The sequence below is a fragment of the Maniola hyperantus genome, chromosome 2 (assembly GCF_902806685.2).
Source record: "Maniola hyperantus chromosome 2, iAphHyp1.2, whole genome shotgun sequence".
NCBI lineage: Eukaryota > Metazoa > Arthropoda > Insecta > Lepidoptera > Nymphalidae > Maniola > Maniola hyperantus.
Genome location: NC_048537.1, coordinates 5,670,070 through 5,690,049, shown reverse-complemented (window position 1 = coordinate 5,690,049; position 19,980 = coordinate 5,670,070). Strand labels below are relative to the sequence as shown.

The following is a 19,980-nucleotide window of genomic DNA, read 5'->3' as shown; positions in this document are numbered from 1 at the left end:
TATCCCTTGTTGACTATATTATGCATTTCAATGGAACGAACAATACTTGCATTCCATGCATACTGTTTGATTCGTGGGAGATCTCAAGCAGTCATGTTTATAAATAAAGTTCCTTATCGAAACGCCACAAAAAAAATATTATGTGCAATAAACGCTTGGATGTTGATCACGTAACTTGTTAGGACACCTAATTTACGTATAACTTGTTTGCCATATAAATAAATAAAAATAAATAAATGACTGTCATACTACTTGATTAATTTATGATTCGTCTAATCAGGAAGGGCCCTGAAATGATACTGAAAAATAGGTTTTTATGAATTACCAGCGGAGTTTAAATCAGTACCTATCAGCAACGTCTTCATTTATATTATGGAGTTACTTAAATTGTGTTTGTGGTCAGTAACCGTTCATACAGTATTTTGTATGTTGCGAGATTTTGCGACGTGTCATGATGATTTTAACCTGAAGCCACCGGATGGAATTTTGAAGGAACATACTTTTACATGGCTAGGTTTTACACAGTATCTACATGGTAAGACTTTTACAAAATATATCCATACTATCAAGTCTGTCTGAATGTATGATAGCTTTTAGCGGCTTTACCATCAATCAACCAATCAATCTCGACGAGTCCAGAGATTGGATCCTGGAGACGCTTTTAAAGATATTTTTAGATATTTTTCTGAAATAGAAAGTAATTATAAAAATATTTTATGACAAATATAGTAACAAAAAAAAATTATAAAAAAAAAAAAAATTATTCAATTAAACTCTTACAAGTATTTTTGAATCGTCAACATGCCTTTCCTACCGAGAAGAACCAGCAAGAAACTCGGCGCTTGCTCTTTTCAAATATTTGATATACAATATTATGCCATGTATGAGAAAAGTATTTGCAGTCCTGCGCGTTGCTGGAACGAGCTGCAAGTCAAATCCACGCTCTTTTATCATTTAGGTAATCTTCAATTGTTTAATATGCTTTTTTCAGGAGCATACTTTTAATAGATTTTTAAACTTGTTTAAAGGCAAGTCCAAAATAGTTTGCGGGATTTTGTTATAATATAGTCATACCCAGAAATGACTCTTGGACTTTTTATTATTATTAATTACAGTAACAACAGGGCTACCACACCACGGCAAGGCTCCTCGCGTGGTTCTCATACACAAACAATTTGCTGCAGGCACTGCAACTGATTTGCTGCGTTTGCCGAAAAATTACAAATTGTAAATATTGCATAACTTCTTAGCATTTTATTATATAAAAGGAAGACAGGATAGGGTGTATCCCCATAAGAGCTTTCTTTATTACTCTTTTACAAATCTTAACCGCATTTTCCGCAGCACCATTAGACGAAGGATGATACGGCGCTGAAAAAATTTGTTCAATCCCGTTCTGACTTAGAAAAGTTCCAAACTCCACGCTTTGAAACGAAGCAAAATTATCACTCACTAACTGCTTTGGAAGACCAAACCTAGCAAAAATCCTATATTATACTTTTTTGGTACGACTAGATTAAATTACGCATGCGTTCAGTGCATGCCAAAAATTTTACCAAGTAAACTTATTCTACTACTTTGTTAACATCATTTCAAAGTGATTAGCAGTATCATAAGCGTAACTACTTAACACTAAAGCTAAACTATGTATCAAAAAGCAACAGAAGACGATCGGAGTCCAAACGTACAAAGACATGCACACTGTCTAGTCTAAGTCGTGCTACCGTCCTTTTTCTAAAAAGCGGCTAACTACAAAAAGTAATTTGTGAATTATCGCCAAAAAACATTGGAATTTAGTTGTGATAAAGAAGAAAAACTAATTAAAAACCTTGATCCTGCGTAACAGTCTCTTTAGAAAGATCGAAAAATTGAAAAAAAAGATTGAAAATTCCCTTGTTTTTTGGCGATAACTCAAAAACTATATTTGGAGTTCGCTTCACTGAGATACCTTGACTAAAGACAAAATAACTAAAAAAGCCTACCTCTAAATCTTTTTTTTTTGTTTTTTTTTTAAATATATATTGTATGTATACTTTTTCTTGTTTTTATCTTTCTTTTTCTTTTTACTTTTTCCTTTATTAATATCTTTTTTTTTTAATATTATTGCTAATTCTAATAATTCAGAGGTCATCCCAAACGCGGTCAAAGGCCTCCCCCCTTTTTCTTCCAGATATCCCTGTTAGCGACCAGATGCGTCCAGAGCGCACCGAGGCCATCGAACTCCTTTACTCCGTTCTCTTTACCACAATATGTATTTAGTTCGTCTAACATTTACTATTTGACTACAGACAATACCTATTCAATAATATAATAAGTACTTTGAGGCAAATAGCTTTGCATACGGTGCAAATTAATTTATGTTCGAAATATATACAGTTTGCACCGTTGAGCCATCGTTAGAATTATACGTTTATTATAATTTTTCAGAGGAAATACAATATTCGGTGATTATGAGCGGGATGAAGTAGACTGTGGCCTTACTCGCTCGCAGACCAAAATGGGTATAAAGTGCCAACGAGCTTACATAGAAATTCCAATTATTGATATTGCTCCACATCCTGAATATACTCGGTAAAATTCATTTTATATTCAAATATAATAAACCAGCTGATGCCCGCGACTTCGTCCGCCTGGATTTAGGTTTTTAAAAATCCCGTAGGACCTTTTTGATTTTCCGAGATAAAAAGTTGCCTGTCAATTTCCGGGATGCAAACTACCTCTGTACCGAATTTCATATAAAACGGTTGAACGGATGGGCCTTTAAGAATCCCGTGGAAACTCTTTGCTTTTCCAGGATAAAAAGCCTAAATCCTTCCCCGGGTTGTAAGCTAACTCTGTACCAATATTCATCAAAATCGGTTAAACTGTTGGGCCGTGAAAAGCTAGCAGACATACAGACAGACAGACAGACAGAAAGACAGATGTAAGTATTTGTTCTGTGAATTATCCAGTAGGTATTTGATATCCTTGTATGTGAATATCCTTAACATTTGCAGATTTGGTGTCGGAAATAGTCTTGCCTTGGTGAAATTACTTCGTCCAGTTAAATCTCGTAAGATATTTTGACTTATAATTATTATTGTAAATGAGAATATAGAAAATAGTTTCATATTTGTGCCTTTTGGGGTGGAGACCATGGGTTCGTGGGGCGAGGATGCTAGATCCTTTTTTAAGGACCTTTCATCCCGTCTCGCGGAATCCACGGGGGACCGGAGGGCTGGCAGTTACCTCGGTCAGCATATTAGTCTGGCCATTCAACGAGGTAACGCTGCCAGCGTTCTGGGCACCCTGCCTCGTTGCGGTGGTTTAGATGATATTTTCGATTTGTAATTTTTATGTTCTAGAATAAGTTTGGTATTTTTGTTTTTTGTATTTTCATTTGCATTAAAAACTACTTAGTTATTGTAAATTATAGTCCGATTACCTAATTAATCTGTAAAGGATAAATCTGTATGAAACATTATTTCTAAGAAACATTTGTGTTCGTTCATTTTATTAGGATTCCCTACCTCAAAAAGAAAAACGAAACCCTTATAGGATCACTTTGTTGTCTGTCTGTCTGTCTGTCACGAAACCTTTAGGGAATTCCCGTTGACCTAGAATCATGAAATTTGGCAGGTAGGTAGGTCTAATAGCAGACATAAGGGGAAAAAACCTGAAAACCGTGAAATTGTGGTTACATCACACAAAAAAATTAAATTGTGGTCATGAACTAATAATTAGTATTTTCAATTTTCTTAGTAAGATAACTACTTATATCAAGTGGGGTATCATTATGAAAGGTGTTCACCTGTGCATTCTAAAACAGATTTTTATTTATTTTTATGTATCACAGTTTTTGAATAATCCTGCAAAATGTCGAAAAAATACGACTGTAGTACGGAAACCTCATTGCGCGAGCCTGACTTGCACTTGGCCGGTTTTCTTACTTATGTCTTCATCCATTCAATTGAACAAGCTAAATAATAATTTAATCCATACAATAATATTTGTCTGTCTGTTAGCTTTTCACAGCCTACCTACCACCTATAGGTCCTATAGCTTGCAAACCGGGGAAGGACATAGGCATTAGGCATAGATTAATACTTTTGGTGCCGGAAAATCAATGAGTTCTTACGGGATTTTTAAAGGTTGATCTGTTTAACTGATTAGTTTCTTAATTTCAGATTACATGATACCAATTTGCTTGCCATCGCTAAGTGAACGTGAAAAGAAACGAAGAGATAAATTTGTATTTATGGTGGATTACCTAAACTGTGAGGACTTAATATTATGACGTATCGTTTAGTATTAATTAAAAGTTAAAAAATCACAGATGCCTCAACATCACAAAAGAATACACCTAGAACAGTCTCCGACCACTATGCCTGGGGAAAAAGATTGAATTTCTCAAAATCCTTTCTTAGTGCGGATCTCGGTGATAGAGAAAAATTGCGCGCAAAGTGTCAAGTTTCTATACCCAACTTGATATTTATATTCTACAAAATGTAGATAATGTTTTCTATTTTTCTATAGACACATAACGGGGCCCAGGTTTTAAAGCATGCTCGTAGGTGCCAAATCTATTATTATAGTCTGTGCAATTACGTGCACTACTATACATACGTGTACATACGTGTAGTACATACGTGTACTATATAGGTATACACACTTGTGTGTGCTTGTGTGTGTGACAAGCGTAGAAAGTCTTCACTTTTTAAAAGATGAATGTATGAGCTTTGCCTATTTGGAACTTTATAATATCTTTGACTGTAGATAATAATATTATTGATACTCCAACGCAAAATGTTCATTGGTTTATTTGTTTCTTCCACAGCTGTACCTCGTGACTTCGACTCAGAGAAGATGGCCAAAAAATCACTAAAACTGTTTACACACAAGGATTGTCGAAGACATCGAATGCGATCAGTGCGTAATATTATGACCACTAATGAGTAATAAAAGTAAATTTTATAAAACTGACTTCCAAGGCTAGGCTAAGCTACCTACTCCAGTTTTGAAGTTGGATCAAAATATGCAGTCGTTCAATAGACTTATAAAAACTTTTTAAAAACTAAAAGAGACTGTCTCAAAATCCATCCATTTAGCCATATCGATAGGTTCGAATAAAATAAGAATCACGCATATCACTGATCGGATCAGTACCTATCTATATTTTTAAAAAACTATCATAATCATCAATAAATAATTCATTCCTATTTATACTCATTAATTTATTTCGTAACTTGACAGATAAGCATAAATCCGATTAATTCGGTATAGTGCTGCAAACCGCAGGTAATTCTCGCTGTCGTAAAATTACAGAAGTTGGGAAGTGAAGGCGTGACCCACGTGCTCTGCAGTTCTGGTTGCGGCATGCGTCCCGGCGCTCCTTTGATCAGCCACGCTATGGAAGGCACCTTTCAGCTTATCGGGATAGCAGTCGGTGGGGCACCTTGCATTCGCCGCGCCATGCGTAAAAGGCTTAACAAAGAACCCCCCGTCTATATCGACGTATACCCCTACGTGCCTTGGATAATCAATTTCATCACTGGCAATGTGCTGCCCCGGCCATATCCAGATAACTTTATGCTAGTGGAAGGAGGCTCAAGTACGTATTTTTTGGGATTTCTGTTTTTCCATAGGTATAAGATATATGTTATACTAGCTGATGCCCGATGATTTAGGTTTTTAAAAAGCCCGTCAAATTTGACTTTCCGGGATAAAAAGTAGCCTATGTCACTTTTCAAATTTTTATCTATATCCATGCACAAACCACATTGATTGCGTCGTAGTTAAAGGACAAACCAACAAACAAAAATACTTTCATAATATGAACAATGATTGCTGTAATAAACAAAAATGTCTGTCTCCGAAGGTTGTGTACAAACAATTTTATCATTTTGTAATGGCCTGCAAAGATACGTAGGTATAGTTCTTGCATTTCACGAGGGCAAGTGGCTCATACTTGTGTTTAAGTCGTATCGGTATAGGCAACGTACAGTAAATGTGTGCGTTAGCGAGCGCTTGCTCGCGACTGATTGGTCCGACATGCACCCACACTTACGCAATGTTCGTGTATACGACGTAACCACAAGTAAAGTTCACTCGCTTTCGTGATTTTTGACATTTCCTCAAGATCTGTTTAACGGCTAAGCCATGAAAGATAAGCCACATGTTCGTATTCATTATGAAAGTATCATTGAAAGAGGCAAAATGAAACAATAATTTTAAATACATAACAAAAAACCAGCCAAGTGCGAGTCAGGCTCGCGCAACGAGGGTTCCTTACTACAGTCATATTTTTTTGATATTTTGCACGATAAAGCAAAAACTATGATGCATAAAAATAACTAAAAATCTGTTTTAGAATGCACAAGTGAAGCCCTTTCATATGATACCCCACTTGATATAGGTATCTAACTTTGAAATTGAAAACACTAATTATTAGTTCATGACCACAATTTAATTTTTTTTTGTATGATAAATTCACAGTTTTCAGATTTTTCCCGACCGACAGACAGACAGACAACAAAGTGATCCTATAAGGGTTCCGTTTTTCTTTTTAAGGTACGGAACCCTAAAATTGCGGAACTGGCAGGGTTTCGAATCTGCATCTCCCTGGGAATCACGCCCGGTGTCGCATTTTTGAATTACTTGGAAATTTCCTTGAAGTGTAGGTAAAAAATATCATAGAAAGTATAAAAAATGGAACAATATCCAATTAGATGTAAGAAGATAGATTTTTATTAGATGGCTCCTAAAACGATGTATCATATTTTAAGGTATGGGCATACATCGAGAGTTTCTCAGATCAAGAAAGAAACAAAGGTCTGGATGGCGCGCACGGACCTTTGTTGTTGGTGATTACTGCTTCAAGAGTTATAGGAAAATGGCCCGCACGGCGTTTTTCTATTCAGAAAATTTTGAAGTTAATGCGGACCCTCCCGCCAAAATGAATGTTATCATGAAGGTACCTACTACCTATCTCTCTCTGGTCTGCGTTTATTCCCCAACGCAATTTGCGCGAGCAATTTTCTTTAGAATATAGGCCCGCCCACGAGTTTTTCCGCGTGGATTTACGTTTTTAAAATCCCGTGGGAACTCCTTTTCCGGGATAAAAAGTAGCCTATGACACTCTCCCTGGTCTTTAACTATACCCATTCAAAATATCACGCCGATCCGACGACGTGATTGAAGGACAAACCAACAAACAAACACACTTTCGCATTTATAATATCTCGCGTGAAAGTTTTGCGCATCGCCACGTTTTTGCTATAAATTGAAGTTTGGGCAAAGGTAATGAATGGTTTCAGGTTTTCACTTTACCTACATAGGTAAATGTTGTTTCAGATATCAGCTGGCATCGAAACCACAATTGTCTGTGCCAAGCTGCTTATGCCAAACCGTTTAGTTGAACCTGTAATAGATGGGGTTGGAGGGTACAATATCACAGTCAGCTTTAGTACCCTCTGGTTCCCGTACAGCTTTTACTTTTCTCTAGGACTACATGGAAGAAATACCACTAAGAAAGATTTCAATAAATGGATCTTCGAACGCAAACCGGGTTTTTGGTAGCCTTCTTCAAGAGTCCTTCATGTTACTAACACGTGACAAAGCACATGGCTTGAGCTCGTCCCTATGTTATTTCTTACCTTGACTGAGCGACGTCACTTCTGTTTTAATCTCTACATTAATATCATTCCCTGTATTCTGTACTTCCCATATGACTGACTGACTTCAACTTGACAATTTATATACTTATCGTGCTTGATCTCATCAAATGTTTCAATGATGGTGAGATTTATAGATATTTTGAACTAGGGCCTGTTGATGGTGAAGGAGCATTGATTACAGGATCTCAATTTGGACTCGTTGGATAATTGGATCATTATCTCAAAGTGTCTCGAAGAACATGCAGAAAGGTCAGTTATAGGGCGTCATGTGTATTGAAAACATTATAGCTGTATATTCCACTGTTGGAGAATTTTTTTGATTTAAAACACTACTGATAAAATTTTCGTTTGTTTGAATACCTACAATTTGTACCTAATAAATATATTGTGGTTGTGTGGAAAAAAATGTACGATTCATTTTTGGAGACAATAGAAGTTTGTTTATAAAAGTTGGTAAAAGGAATTGGCGGAATTCAGGAACAGCCTTACGAAACACAAATAAACCACAAGTTATCTGATCATTAATGATACAAATTAAATATTTCTTTTCTTTTTAAATATTACAATAAGTACTCATAATATAAATATAAATCTTATATAAAAGTAGGAAAAAAGTTATGTATTTAAGGTTTAAAATTACCATAAATATTAGTGATTACTTTTATCATCATGTTCGAATAAAGTCATAAAGGTAAAAACATTAACTAAGATATCTAAATGTTGAAGATAAATTACGCAGCGTCCACAGATACTGTATCTTCATCATTTCTGCCTTTATCGCCATTGTCAGATGGAATAGAAGGCGATGGAGGGAAGGATGGATTGGATGGTATCTGTGGCAGCTGAGGAAACTGTGGTTGCTGAGGATACTGCGGTCGCTGCGGAATTTGAGGGAACTGTGGGAATTCAGGAGTCTGCTGGGGGAACTGTGGCAGCTGCGGAACTTGAGGAAGCTGTGGGAATTCAAGAGCCTGCTGCGGGAACTGCAGTTGCTGAGGAAACTGCGGCAGCTGTGGAATTTGAGGAAGCTGTGGGAATTGAGGAGCCTGCTGGGGGAATTGTGGTAGCTGAGTGAACTGAGGTAATTGTGGGTAACTAGTACCGGGCGGTAAAAATTGAGGGAAAGATGGGTTCAGCTGAGGTATTTGGGACACTCCAGGCATATTTTTCGAGTCTAAAGACGATTGAGGGAATGACGGTGGACTACTTGCTGGGTATTGGGGCTGAGGTTGTGATTGCGATTCGCTAGAAGATTGTTGTTGTTGGTTAGACGACGCGTCTGCAGATTCGATGACTGCTGAATCTTCATCACCTGCTGGTTGTTCTGCTGGTGAGCCTTGTGCTGGTGGCTGTTGTGCAGGGGCTATAGGGCCGATTGGCGCAGGTGCAGCTGCTCCGATAGGCGATGGAGAAGGATAGAGAAAACTATTGGAAGGGTAGTATGAAGCTGCTAGTATTGGTGAGTAGGACGGATATCTCGGATAAGATATTTGGTATCCAAACTGTGGCTGGTAAGCTTGTGTTGGAATCTATAAACAAAAAAAATCGTTATATAATATACTTGCTATACATATAACTAGTATGTCACTAATAGATACCTACCAGTAGGAATAATTATGCAAATAAATATGTTTCCAAATAATTAGGTAGGTAGGTATATTATGATGTGATAAATGAAATATTTATCAACGTTAGTATCTACTCTTATTTGTCTAGTTGCAAGTTTAATCAACTAGCTGACTAGCCCCGGCTTCGCACATGTGGGCTTTCTTCTTCTGTAGCTGAATGAATTGTATTTATGGATAAATCGGATTGTATGTCATTCAGCACAATTAGGAAAAATCTATCTCATTTGGAACACTTATTTTGGGGATACAGCTACCTACTACATAGAGCTAGTGTACGCCGCCCGGTGTAGATGAGGCTTTACACTTTTAATTACATTTCAATTCATCATCAACCCGGGCGATGCGATGGGTTGATGATGAATGTAATCACGCGTCTCCTCTTAGAATAATCGGTTTGGTCCACCATGCTGGCCAAGTGCGGATTGGCAGACTGCACCTTTGAGAATTTTATGGAGAACTCTCAGGCATAGAGGGTTTCTCACGTAGCCTTCCTACACGTTAAAAAACTGGTATTTAATTGTTTAAAACGCAGTAGGTATATACTTTTCGGAGTTACCGAAAAGTTAGAGGTGCGTGCCCGGGATAGAAACTCCGAACCCCGGATAGGAGGCCAACGTCTTATTAAGCACGTCTAAATCACCGCAATACCTATCAGTAGGTATTCTCATAGTATACTTTTAAATTTTGAACAATTCCAGTGACCTTTGCAATGATATACAGTAGCCGTCAAGAAATATTGTACATTGACCTTTAAAATGAGATTTCGGCTTTGTAGTGCGTTGTCTCTGTTACTCATACCTATGTGACGCTTTGTCTGTCTCAACGACAGACAACGCTCTACAAAACCTCTTTCTAAAGGTCGATGTACAATATTTCCTGCCGCGTACTGTAATTTAAAAGAAAAAAAAGCTGTGATAGCCTAGTGGTTAGGACGTCCGCCTTCCAATCGGAGGTCGGGGGTTCGATCCCCGGCACGCACCTTTAACTTTTCGGAGTTATGTACGTTTTAAGTAATTAAATATCACTTGCTTTAACGGTGAAGGAAAACATCGTGAGGAAACCTGCATGCCTGAAAGTTCTCCATAATGTTCTTAAAGGTGTGTGAAGTCTACCAATCCGCACATGGCCAGCGTGGTAGACTATGGCCAAACCCTTCTCACTCTGAGAGGAGACCCGTGCTCTGTAGTGAGCCGGCGATGGGTTGATCATGATGATGATGATGACTGTAATTTGGCGTATTATCTCTAGCTTAGAATCTATTTATTAGGGTTTCGTACCTCAAAAGGAAAAAAGGAACCCTTATAGGATCACTTAGTTGTCTGTATGTCTGTCTGTTCGTCTGCATGTCGGTCGTGTCTGTCAAGAAATGAAATAGAGTACTTCCCTTGACCTAGAATCATGGGCAGGTATGCAGGTCTTGTAGCACAGGTAAGGGGAAAAATCCAATAACTGTGAATTTGTGGTAACATCACAAAAAATACATTCATGAAAAATAATTGGTGTTTTCAACTTTCAAAGTAAGATTAATATACCAAGTCAGGTATCATTATGAAAGGGCTCTACTTGTACATTCTAAAACAGATTTTTATTTATTTTTATGCATAATCGTTTTTGATTTATAAGGCAAAACGTCGAAAAAATATGACTGTATTACGGAACCCTCGGTGTGCTAGTCTGACTCGCACTTGGCCTGTTTTTATTTTTAACTAGCTTTTGCCGGCGACTTCGGTACATACATATGGAATTTATAGTTTATACCTATAACGTCTGGATAAAGTAGCTTTCTAACGATAGAAGAATTATTAAAATTGGTTCAGTAATTTCAGACTATCAAATCATTCCTTTTTATTATAATAATATCTAGTATAGATGAACAAGAAAATATAAATATCCTTACAGCATTAATGTACTGGCTAGTGGAGTATGCAAATCCTTTAATCTGTGGTGGTATGACTGTCTTTATTTGCGCCGAGTGGTATGGTACCGATAGTGGTATAGCACCAGGCCACGCCACTGCACTGCTGGCCGCTGTGCCGGCCACTGCACATAACAACACCACAAACACCTACACAGAACAAACAACACACTCTTAGAAAAACATCCGCGTTTTTTATCGTCACACAACAACCAAAACATATTAAACGCTTTCGTACGTCACGATTTCTTTTACCTAAGTAACACAAACACTTTTTAGGTTTCCTAACAGTTATTTTATTTATTTACTTATTTTATTTATTTATTTATTTACTCACTTATCGTTCAAAGTCAATTCCAAAAGCGATTGCAACAATAGTCTAAAAATTCTAAGACATCTGAATTCTGAACATCATCATTGTACTTATTTAGAAGTAGGTAGATAGTTAGACACCTACCATAATATTATAACATGCAAAAAAGTTAACTAGTTCTGCTATTCAAAATCGCCAAAGCTAGCATTTAAAGATTGACGCTTGGATTCGAAAGGGAAATATTATTTCCCACTTCTCAACACTAATTGATATTTAAAAACAAACTAAATACTTCTCGATACACTACTAACAATAACATTAAGTACTTAATAGAAAAAACAGTCCTTTAGAAACACTAATATTCCATAAATTAAAATTTACAGAGCACATATTGGTTAATTAATAATACGTTAATGGCACAGAGGACGCCATTCGTACCTTCATCTCGGAGGCACTAGACATTTGAGTACCGGGTAGCCTGTACTCGATTTAATTCACAGACGAGTCTTTTATACTTATTCGAGATCACCCACTTACAATCGCGAGCAGAAAGAAACTAGATATGTTACTCTGCCGAATTTGTATTCATAGTTTGCATCTTGTACTGTATAATATACCTATACCTCTTCTGTGTTAAATAAAACAGATCTAAGCTAAACTAATATAAAGTCTATAATTTACCTTATTATTATTATTAAAATATCACGCAGGCAAAATCTTGGGCAGAAGCTATTACAAATGTAATAATAATTAATAGCCTGCCTATGATTCGAATAATCTTCACTGAATTTATTTATAGATCGCTCTATTTTGTAACATTTGTAATTTAAGCATTTCATTTTCGTTGATTCAAATCTTGATTTTTGCTACTGATTTTTTCAAGTACTTCTACTGAACCGATACCTATGCAACATAATATGCGTTTTACATTACTATTTGAACTCTAGGTGCCATCTTTTCGATCCTGATACGGCAGGGTTGCTGCCCACACCTATTGTGAGGACTAAGGTACGTACCTACTAATTTATTTACTGGGCTCATATACCAAATACTTAAAATTAAAATTTATACAACAAAAGAGACGTGCATAAAGGACAACTTATCGTTATGATTTACTGAGTAGTTGTTGAAATTATAGGTTAGATAGCTGTGTATAATTTTATAGATAAACTTATACTTACTTACTATGTAATTGGTTCATTTATTTTATGTTCGCAATGTAATTTGTTTTATTTTACATTATAGTACAATAAATAAATAAAGTTTAAGAGTTAAAATTATATAATTAAGTATGATTGACAATATACAATCGCAACAATGAAACCCTCTAACTGCCTTTTTGCTCTTCAATATCTGGAATGAAGAACTCAACAATGTTCTGTTTGTAAAGTTCCACGAATGATTTGGGCACGTTAGGATGTAAAGGATGGGAGCCGCCGATGTACTCATCGTCCCATGTGTTCTTGAACATTTGTAGAAATAGACGAACCAGCTTGATCTGAGGCATTTGCGCCGCTTCCACAAATTTTCCTAAGAAAATAAAATATACAATGAAATAGAGCAGCATCAGTAATAAGCTAATCATAGAAGCTAGGAAGGATGATAAAATATTCCAAAATATGCATTATCATAATATAATATTAAGAGCCTTAAAAATTGGCCTACATGAAATAAATAGGTAATTTTGGATTTTTACTAAGTATGTATTGTATAATATATAAGACTAAATATTACGTGAGACTAAAATATAGTCGTATAACTAACGACTTAATTAGGGATATTAGAGATTTGAAAAACGTAATATCGTTTCCACGCGCAATAAAAATGAAAATTGTTTACCCGCGCCGCTCTGCCTTTTTACACGAATTTTTGATTTTGGTATAACATATAATATGTTATTCTTTAGAGTAGTAGATTGAATTTGTAATTCATTCCTTAAAATCATTTTCATTGAATTTTTTTCTCTCTGAAATAAAACTGGCAATTCAATCATATTATTTATAGTAAACTAGACGATGCGACTTCATCCGCGTGGATTTAGGTTTTAAAAATCCCGTGGGAACTTTTTGATTTTCCGGGATAAAAGTAGCCTATGTTCGTCCCCGGGATGTAAGCTAACTCTGTACCTTTCATCCAAATCGGTGAAACTGTTGGGCGGTGAAAAGATAGCAGGCAGACAGATAAACACTAGATAGACAAATAGACAGACAGACAGGTACGCTTTCGCATTCATAATATTAATTATAAATAGTAAATAGTAACATAGTAAAAAGTAAAATCGTAAATAATATAGTAATTATAGTAATAGTAAATAATAAATAACTGGAATATTAAAACCAGAATTTTAGACTATTGACATAATAATTTTTCTTTCAAACCATGTTTAAACGGATTATCTTTTTACCTTCACAGTTGTAGATTTACCATTCAGCGGCACTGCTTTCACTACACTATAGTAATATGCAAAAAATAAACAATAATATACCGCCACTGCATTCATAATCGTAGTTGATTCGCCGCGAACTTAAATTGAATAATCCTACAACAATAGAATGTCAACTTTTTATTACGCGTTTTGTTTTATATTGTATTGTTTGCTACTAGCCACTACAACTAAAGTTTAGTATTTGTATAATAATTTATTGTACACATACTACGCATTCATATAGTAAAAGAAAGTAAGCTACGTGTTTCTGTATGAAAATAGAAAATAAACATAATTTAATTATTAGAATATTTAATGTAGTTAGTAACACCCTAATTACCCTATTAACTTTAATTTTTCTAATCTCTGATATAATTCATCACAAAAAATTACCAAAATCGGTTCAACAAAACCATTAGAATTTCCAGAACGAATTTTTACAATAATTATGATGTTGATGTTGTGTAATATGAATTTACAAATTATTATTATCCTAAAAATATTGCATTGCGGGTATAAAAGTTGGCATTATGTTTTAGAATCAGGCGATGTCGCCAGCTATTCCTAGTCAGCCAAGTATTATAATCAACTGTCGATATATCATGAAAGTGACAGTGTTATATGAAAACAATGCATCATTTCAATATCCATACTACTTTGTTTAGATATATATCTTTACAGATTAATAAGGTGTCCATGATTCTATCTAATTAGAATCGAAAAATGGATACATAATTTGGAGTATTCGATACTATACAGTACAGATTAGAGAAGATGAAGAATATTTTATTGCACTATTTACTGCCTAGTATTCCTGGAATAAGTTAACGGCAAAAATTAATATTAAATCAATGTAAGTTTCCGTAATCTGTCGATAAGTTACTTAGCTTAACAACATTGTTATTTGTGGAAAAAAAATATCACACAATTATCAACAAATAACAACAATGCTAGGAAACTTATCCAGAGATTAAAGATGGAATTAGTTATTAATTTCAGCAATTTTCAATAAACGTTTCATCGAGAGATTACTCGCTGCTTGATAACTTTTTAAATAAGCCAAGGTAGATTATATTATAGATATTGTGTCTTAAATAAGAGCAACATCTTATAATAATATAGACACATGTATATTGTATGTATACTAGAGCCAGCTAACAGCCAAAATTAACAATCAATCCATCCGTAAACTGACGATAAGTTACTTAGCAACGTTGTTGTCAAAAAAGACTAAACAATTTTTGGTAAAAACCATGTTACTAAGTAACTTATGGACAGATTACAATTACATAGATTGCTTCTACATTTTGACCGTAAATATTCATAGTGAAGTTTATAATTTTTATGATAGTGTTTTTACCTACACTTCAAGGCTAAATAATTTTTAAATACATATTATAGCATATTGGAGTTGATAGATAGCTACTGTACGTAGGATATTCTTGTAATTGAATTAAGTCGATTGGTCACCCTATTCGTAGCAAGGCTGCTCTAGATCTCAATTGTTGCAGATCACCGACTGACATTTGCTACCACGACGGACTCACTTGCTGACATTTCCACGGACTTGTTCAATAACTGTTGATCAGGAACACGGTACAAAAACGTTAATGTAACAACGAGTTAATGCACTTGTTTTTTCGTGAAATACTTCGACCAGTCTCTATTTTAATGTTTATTAGAGTTCTGTATTTTCAGAGCAAAAAAGGAACCAATAGAATCGGATCACTTCGTTGTCCGTCTGTCTTTATGTCGGTGTCTGTTAAGACCCATTAAGGGAATCAAAAGCCAGGTAGGTACTTTCCGTTAATCTTGAATTATGAAATTTGTCAGGTAGCAATGTCTATAGCACAAGAAATGGGAAAATTCCGAAAACCGTGAATTTGTGGTTACATCACATCAAAAAATAACAAGTATTATTTCTTGTACGATGGTACCGAACCCATCGTGTACGAGTCCAACTCGCTCTTGACCGGTTATTTAATATAGCAGGAAATTAGCAAGAAATAAGTATTTCGATAGTAGCTATCTATCCTTTTTGGGGTTCCCAAAGTGTAAGAACGGAGCGCTGTTAATGTCAATCTGTTGTTTGTCTGTCTGTCGGTCCGTCTGTTAGTCTGTCTACGTATCACAGGTCTCTAGCTCGTAGACGAAATGAGTTACAGACCTGAAATTTTGGTATTTGGTGTAGAACGTTGACCCAAAACCGAATATTGAATCAAACATTAAATTAAATTCTTTTTCAGGGGGCTCCATGGGGGATACATGAAAAAGGAGCCGAAATTATTATTATTAACCTTCTCCTTCTTCTAGGTAATGATAACCTAGCATGTGTGGTATCAATGTCTAGAACTTATTGAGTAGAGTACCTATGAATACATATTTTTATTATTTTTTATCATAAAAAATAAAGAAATGGGGGCCGTCGAACTTGTCAGTTTTAGACCATTTTGGTGACGGGGTCTATCTCAAAAACTAAACTAAACTAAACTAAGTAGTTAGGAATATTATGAACCATATTATATTGTACTAGCTTATGCTCGCGACTTCGTCAGTCAGTCACCTTTTCTTTTCATATATTTATATTTAACATATATGCATCTTTTTATAAGGTGAAGACTGAATTAGTAACAACTTGTAACAAATTATCTTACTTTATGATTTATGCATCCGTTTGGATAAAATAAAAGTTGCATTAAAATAAAGACTATTACAAAAACACTGGCCGGTAGCAATAAAGACAGACTACATGTCAATGATTCGCAGTGACATTTATATCACAGATTATAAAATATCAAATTAAAACACGATTTTTGGTACAGCTACCTATTGCGAAATGAAATGCATTTCATGTTCAAAATAAAACGCTTCGGTGTACTTATATTGGAATGGATGAGAACTGTCGGGTAAGCTGTTTAGTGCTGCAGAAAAACAGAAAGTTAATTTTACAGAAGTCAGTTAGTGATATGGTTAAAGGTCCAATAGGTTATTTTATTGCCTTGTTGAGTTTATCAGAACCCTTATAATATGCGAAAGTGTGTTTGTTTGTTGGTTTATTTGTTTATTTGTTTGTCTTTCAATCCCGTCGCAACGGTGCAACGGATTGACGTGATTTTTTGCATGGGTATAGATAAAGACCTGGAGAGTGACATAGGCTACTTTTCATCCCGGAAAATCAAACAGTTCCCACGGGATTTTCAAAAACCTAATTCCACGCGGACGAAGTCGCGAGCATCAGCTAGTGTTAAATAAATAAATAAACATATAAATCTAAAACTGTTATTAGTCAGAGAAATACAGTAAACACGTACCCTGCTTAAATAATTCGATAGTTCTTTACAATAAAGTTAAACCTTAAATGGTAATACAATTTTTGCTTAGGTATTAGTATATAACAATATATGTTATGTATAATGATGTAAGTATAACGAGTAAAATTTAACTCATCACGCACCATTTTAACTTTTTGTGTAAAATTTCATGTCAAAAGTACGATTTTAGTCCTTATTTTAAAGGTAAAAATTACCACCGCTATATTATCATCATCTTACAAATGCAACAACCGATCATCAAAAAGTGTAATTTATTACTTATTTTGAATAAAACATTTGATTTGATTTGGTAACCGTACTTTTGACATGACAGTTGACCCTTACTGACCTTTCATTTCCATAAGGATGTGGTGATAGAGGATGATTCCACGGCTCAAACGACACAAGAAATACAAAAGCCGAAAAGGAAAAGTAAGTTACCTTCTTACTGTTCATTGTTTCTGAGCTATCCTCAACAGTACCTATTCTCAGAACTTCAAGACATCATATGAGTTTAATGTAGTTTTTAGCTTGATGGTAGGACTTATTTTAGCTAATTCTGTTGTACACGGTCTCCTAAATAAATTGACAGGTCTATTATCTAGTGCTATCGTTTTTTGCATGGAGTATTATGAAAGGAACACCAATATATTTAGACCTGCCATTTTAATTTAAAGATTTAGTACGACAGAATTAATTCCATTCCAGTCCATTTTAAAATGATTGGATCTGTCCATTTAAAAAAAAGTCAAATCACATTAATGCTAATTCAATTTCAGTTACAAAATTATATTTCAGTTAGTTTATTAGTCTATTAAGTCAGTTTAGACTTTAGTCAGTTATGACATCACGACCACATCAAGCAATTTACTGCAATACCCAGCAATATCTGAAATTTTCAGCAAAGTTAAGTGAAATGATTGCTCCAGATTGCTCTACTTATTGCTCCGGATTGATTCATACGTGTTGCCGAGCGACAATTGCTTAAAAAATTGCCCATGTAAGCGCACCATTATGGTTGCTTTATTACAGAGTACAGACCCGTCATACGCGCTTACTACGTCAAGTTAGCCTTAAATTATTTATAATAATAGTTTAAGGCTGTCAAACTAACCGCTAACCGTAACAAGTAGGTAAACAGTTTCGCTGACACGGCCGCGCCAGTGAGATAGAACGCTGGTGCTTAGAGAGTGACAGTTGACGAAAAATTAAAGGCAACGGCGCTGCCGCATTGCCACACACTTTTTTGAACAATCGAATTAGCACCATTTGCAAATGATGCCGATGAACGTTTACTAGAAAATTAATAAACAAACCAACTGTTCGATGATAAATCGCCTCGTGAGTAGGTGTTCCAAACGCTCTGTTTACTCAAATTCGATTTATTAGCAGTGATTTTGTAAATAATATCGCTATTTGTGCTAAACGTTCAAATATAATGATCATTATTCATTCATTTATAGGTATTACGCAGCTCAATTAATTTGTAAGCTCAATATGTTTTTTAAATCATTAAAATGCAAAAGGCTTTAAATGTAGAATTGGCAGCCTTTTTGAAAAATGTGGATTGTCACAATTTTTCTCTCTTAAAGTTTTCTCCATTTGGCAAGGCAAAAAATTACTGACATTGCTTTTTTCTAAATAAGCGAGCAAGTGAGCAGGTGGGTCGCTTGATGTTCAGTGATTACCACCGCCCTTGAGCACTTGCAGAACCAAAGGAATCGCCGGTTTTTCAGAAAGTTGCGATCCACCCCTTGAATAACCCCGTGTAAGAATCTAATGAGAACACCGTCGAAGGGTTCCACAATTTGCGTCTGTTTGGTTTTCCCGAGAGGGAAATCAAGAGGAATTATAAATGAGAAAGAGTGTTTGTTTGTTGGTTCATTGGTTTGTTGCTTTGTCTTTCAATCACGTCGCAATGTAGCAACAGATCAGCGTGATTTTTTGTACGGATACAGTTAAATACCTGGAGAGTGGCATAGGTTACTTTTTATCCCGGAAAATAAAAGAAATCCCATGGGATTTTTAAGAACCTAAATCCACGCGGACGAAGTCGCGGGTATCAGGTAGTAGGAAAGAAACAAAATCCATAACAGCTATATCTACGGTCTACCACTTAGTTATTAGCCCCCAGGGCTGGTCGCGGCGGGAGAATAGATTTTATCAGACGCCGCGCCCGCCCCCGCTCCGTGCGATTTTTTCAGCAAGTGACGTCCAAATCCAAAGCGCTGAAGTAGTCGGCCGGCGGCCGTCGCGGGGCGCTGAGCTCGCCACACGACATTTCCACATTGTTTATTTACAAACTGTCACAATCAATCACCAAGAAAAGGACAACACACAGCAACGCACTCACGTACGTTCCACCGCTGTACCGTGAATATAATCGTATTTACGCAAAGCATCACAAATTCCAGACACAGCACACGCGTCCACACGAGCCGTTCGTATGTTTTGGCCTACATTCATGACAATGCTTATTTCTTGTTTAAATACGACAACGTTGCATTCAGTAGTATTTCGGATTAACAGATGAATACAAAATACATAAGTAGTAGCATGCATACATTCGTCCACACATTTTGTTTTCTGTTCTTTAGCATTCGTGTCCATTCTCTTTTCAATGTGAGTTTCCTTAAGTTTTTAAAAATCTAGACGATTGGCTAGATTTTTAAAAACATAACAGAATTTACAGATACCTATTGAAACTCGAATTCTTACATTATGCTGACTATT

General features: G+C 35.7%; 3 protein-coding genes across 11 annotated transcripts in view; 2 read left to right on the top strand and 1 right to left on the bottom strand.

The window, feature by feature from the left end:
* Positions 1-426: 426 nt before the first annotated feature.
* Positions 427-7,697, top strand: LOC117989390 (uncharacterized). Its single transcript, XM_034976748.2, has 9 exons — positions 427-535; positions 1,116-1,227; positions 2,428-2,571; positions 2,997-3,052; positions 4,167-4,256; positions 4,817-4,908; positions 5,305-5,590; positions 6,765-6,952; positions 7,333-7,697. Exons 1-9 carry the CDS (start codon positions 427-429, stop codon positions 7,555-7,557), a joined length of 1,302 nt encoding a protein of 433 aa, XP_034832639.1. The 3' UTR covers positions 7,558-7,697.
* Positions 7,698-8,107: 410 nt separating this feature from the next.
* LOC117989984 (uncharacterized) lies at positions 8,108-17,721 on the bottom strand. 2 transcript variants are annotated; one of them, XM_034977403.2, is made up of 5 exons: positions 13,916-14,050; positions 13,351-13,477; positions 11,950-13,041; positions 11,181-11,348; positions 8,108-9,184 (listed from the first exon to the last, which is right to left on the bottom strand). In XM_034977403.2, the coding sequence occupies exons 3-5, from the start codon at positions 11,971-11,973 to the stop codon at positions 8,387-8,389; spliced, it is 990 nt and encodes a 329-aa protein (XP_034833294.1). In that variant the 5' UTR covers positions 11,974-13,041; positions 13,351-13,477; positions 13,916-14,050; the 3' UTR covers positions 8,108-8,386. The 2 variants fall into 2 exon arrangements, with proteins under 2 accessions (XP_034833294.1, XP_069359341.1); XM_069503240.1 differs by lacking the exons at positions 11,950-13,041; positions 13,351-13,477; positions 13,916-14,050 and adding an exon at positions 17,689-17,721.
* LOC117993521 (cytosolic carboxypeptidase 1-like) overlaps positions 17,644-19,980 on the top strand; it is a 101,996-nt gene continuing 99,659 nt past the window's right edge. For 5 of the 8 annotated variants that reach the window (XM_069503016.1, XM_034981332.2, XM_069503007.1 and 2 more), the window contains exon 1: positions 19,473-19,600. The gene's annotated coding sequence lies outside the window, so the exon portion shown is untranslated. Of the gene's footprint in view, positions 17,680-19,472; positions 19,688-19,980 lie in introns of those variants that run through there. The other 3 variants (XM_069503017.1, XM_034981325.2, XM_069502996.1) reach the window with 3 other exon arrangements.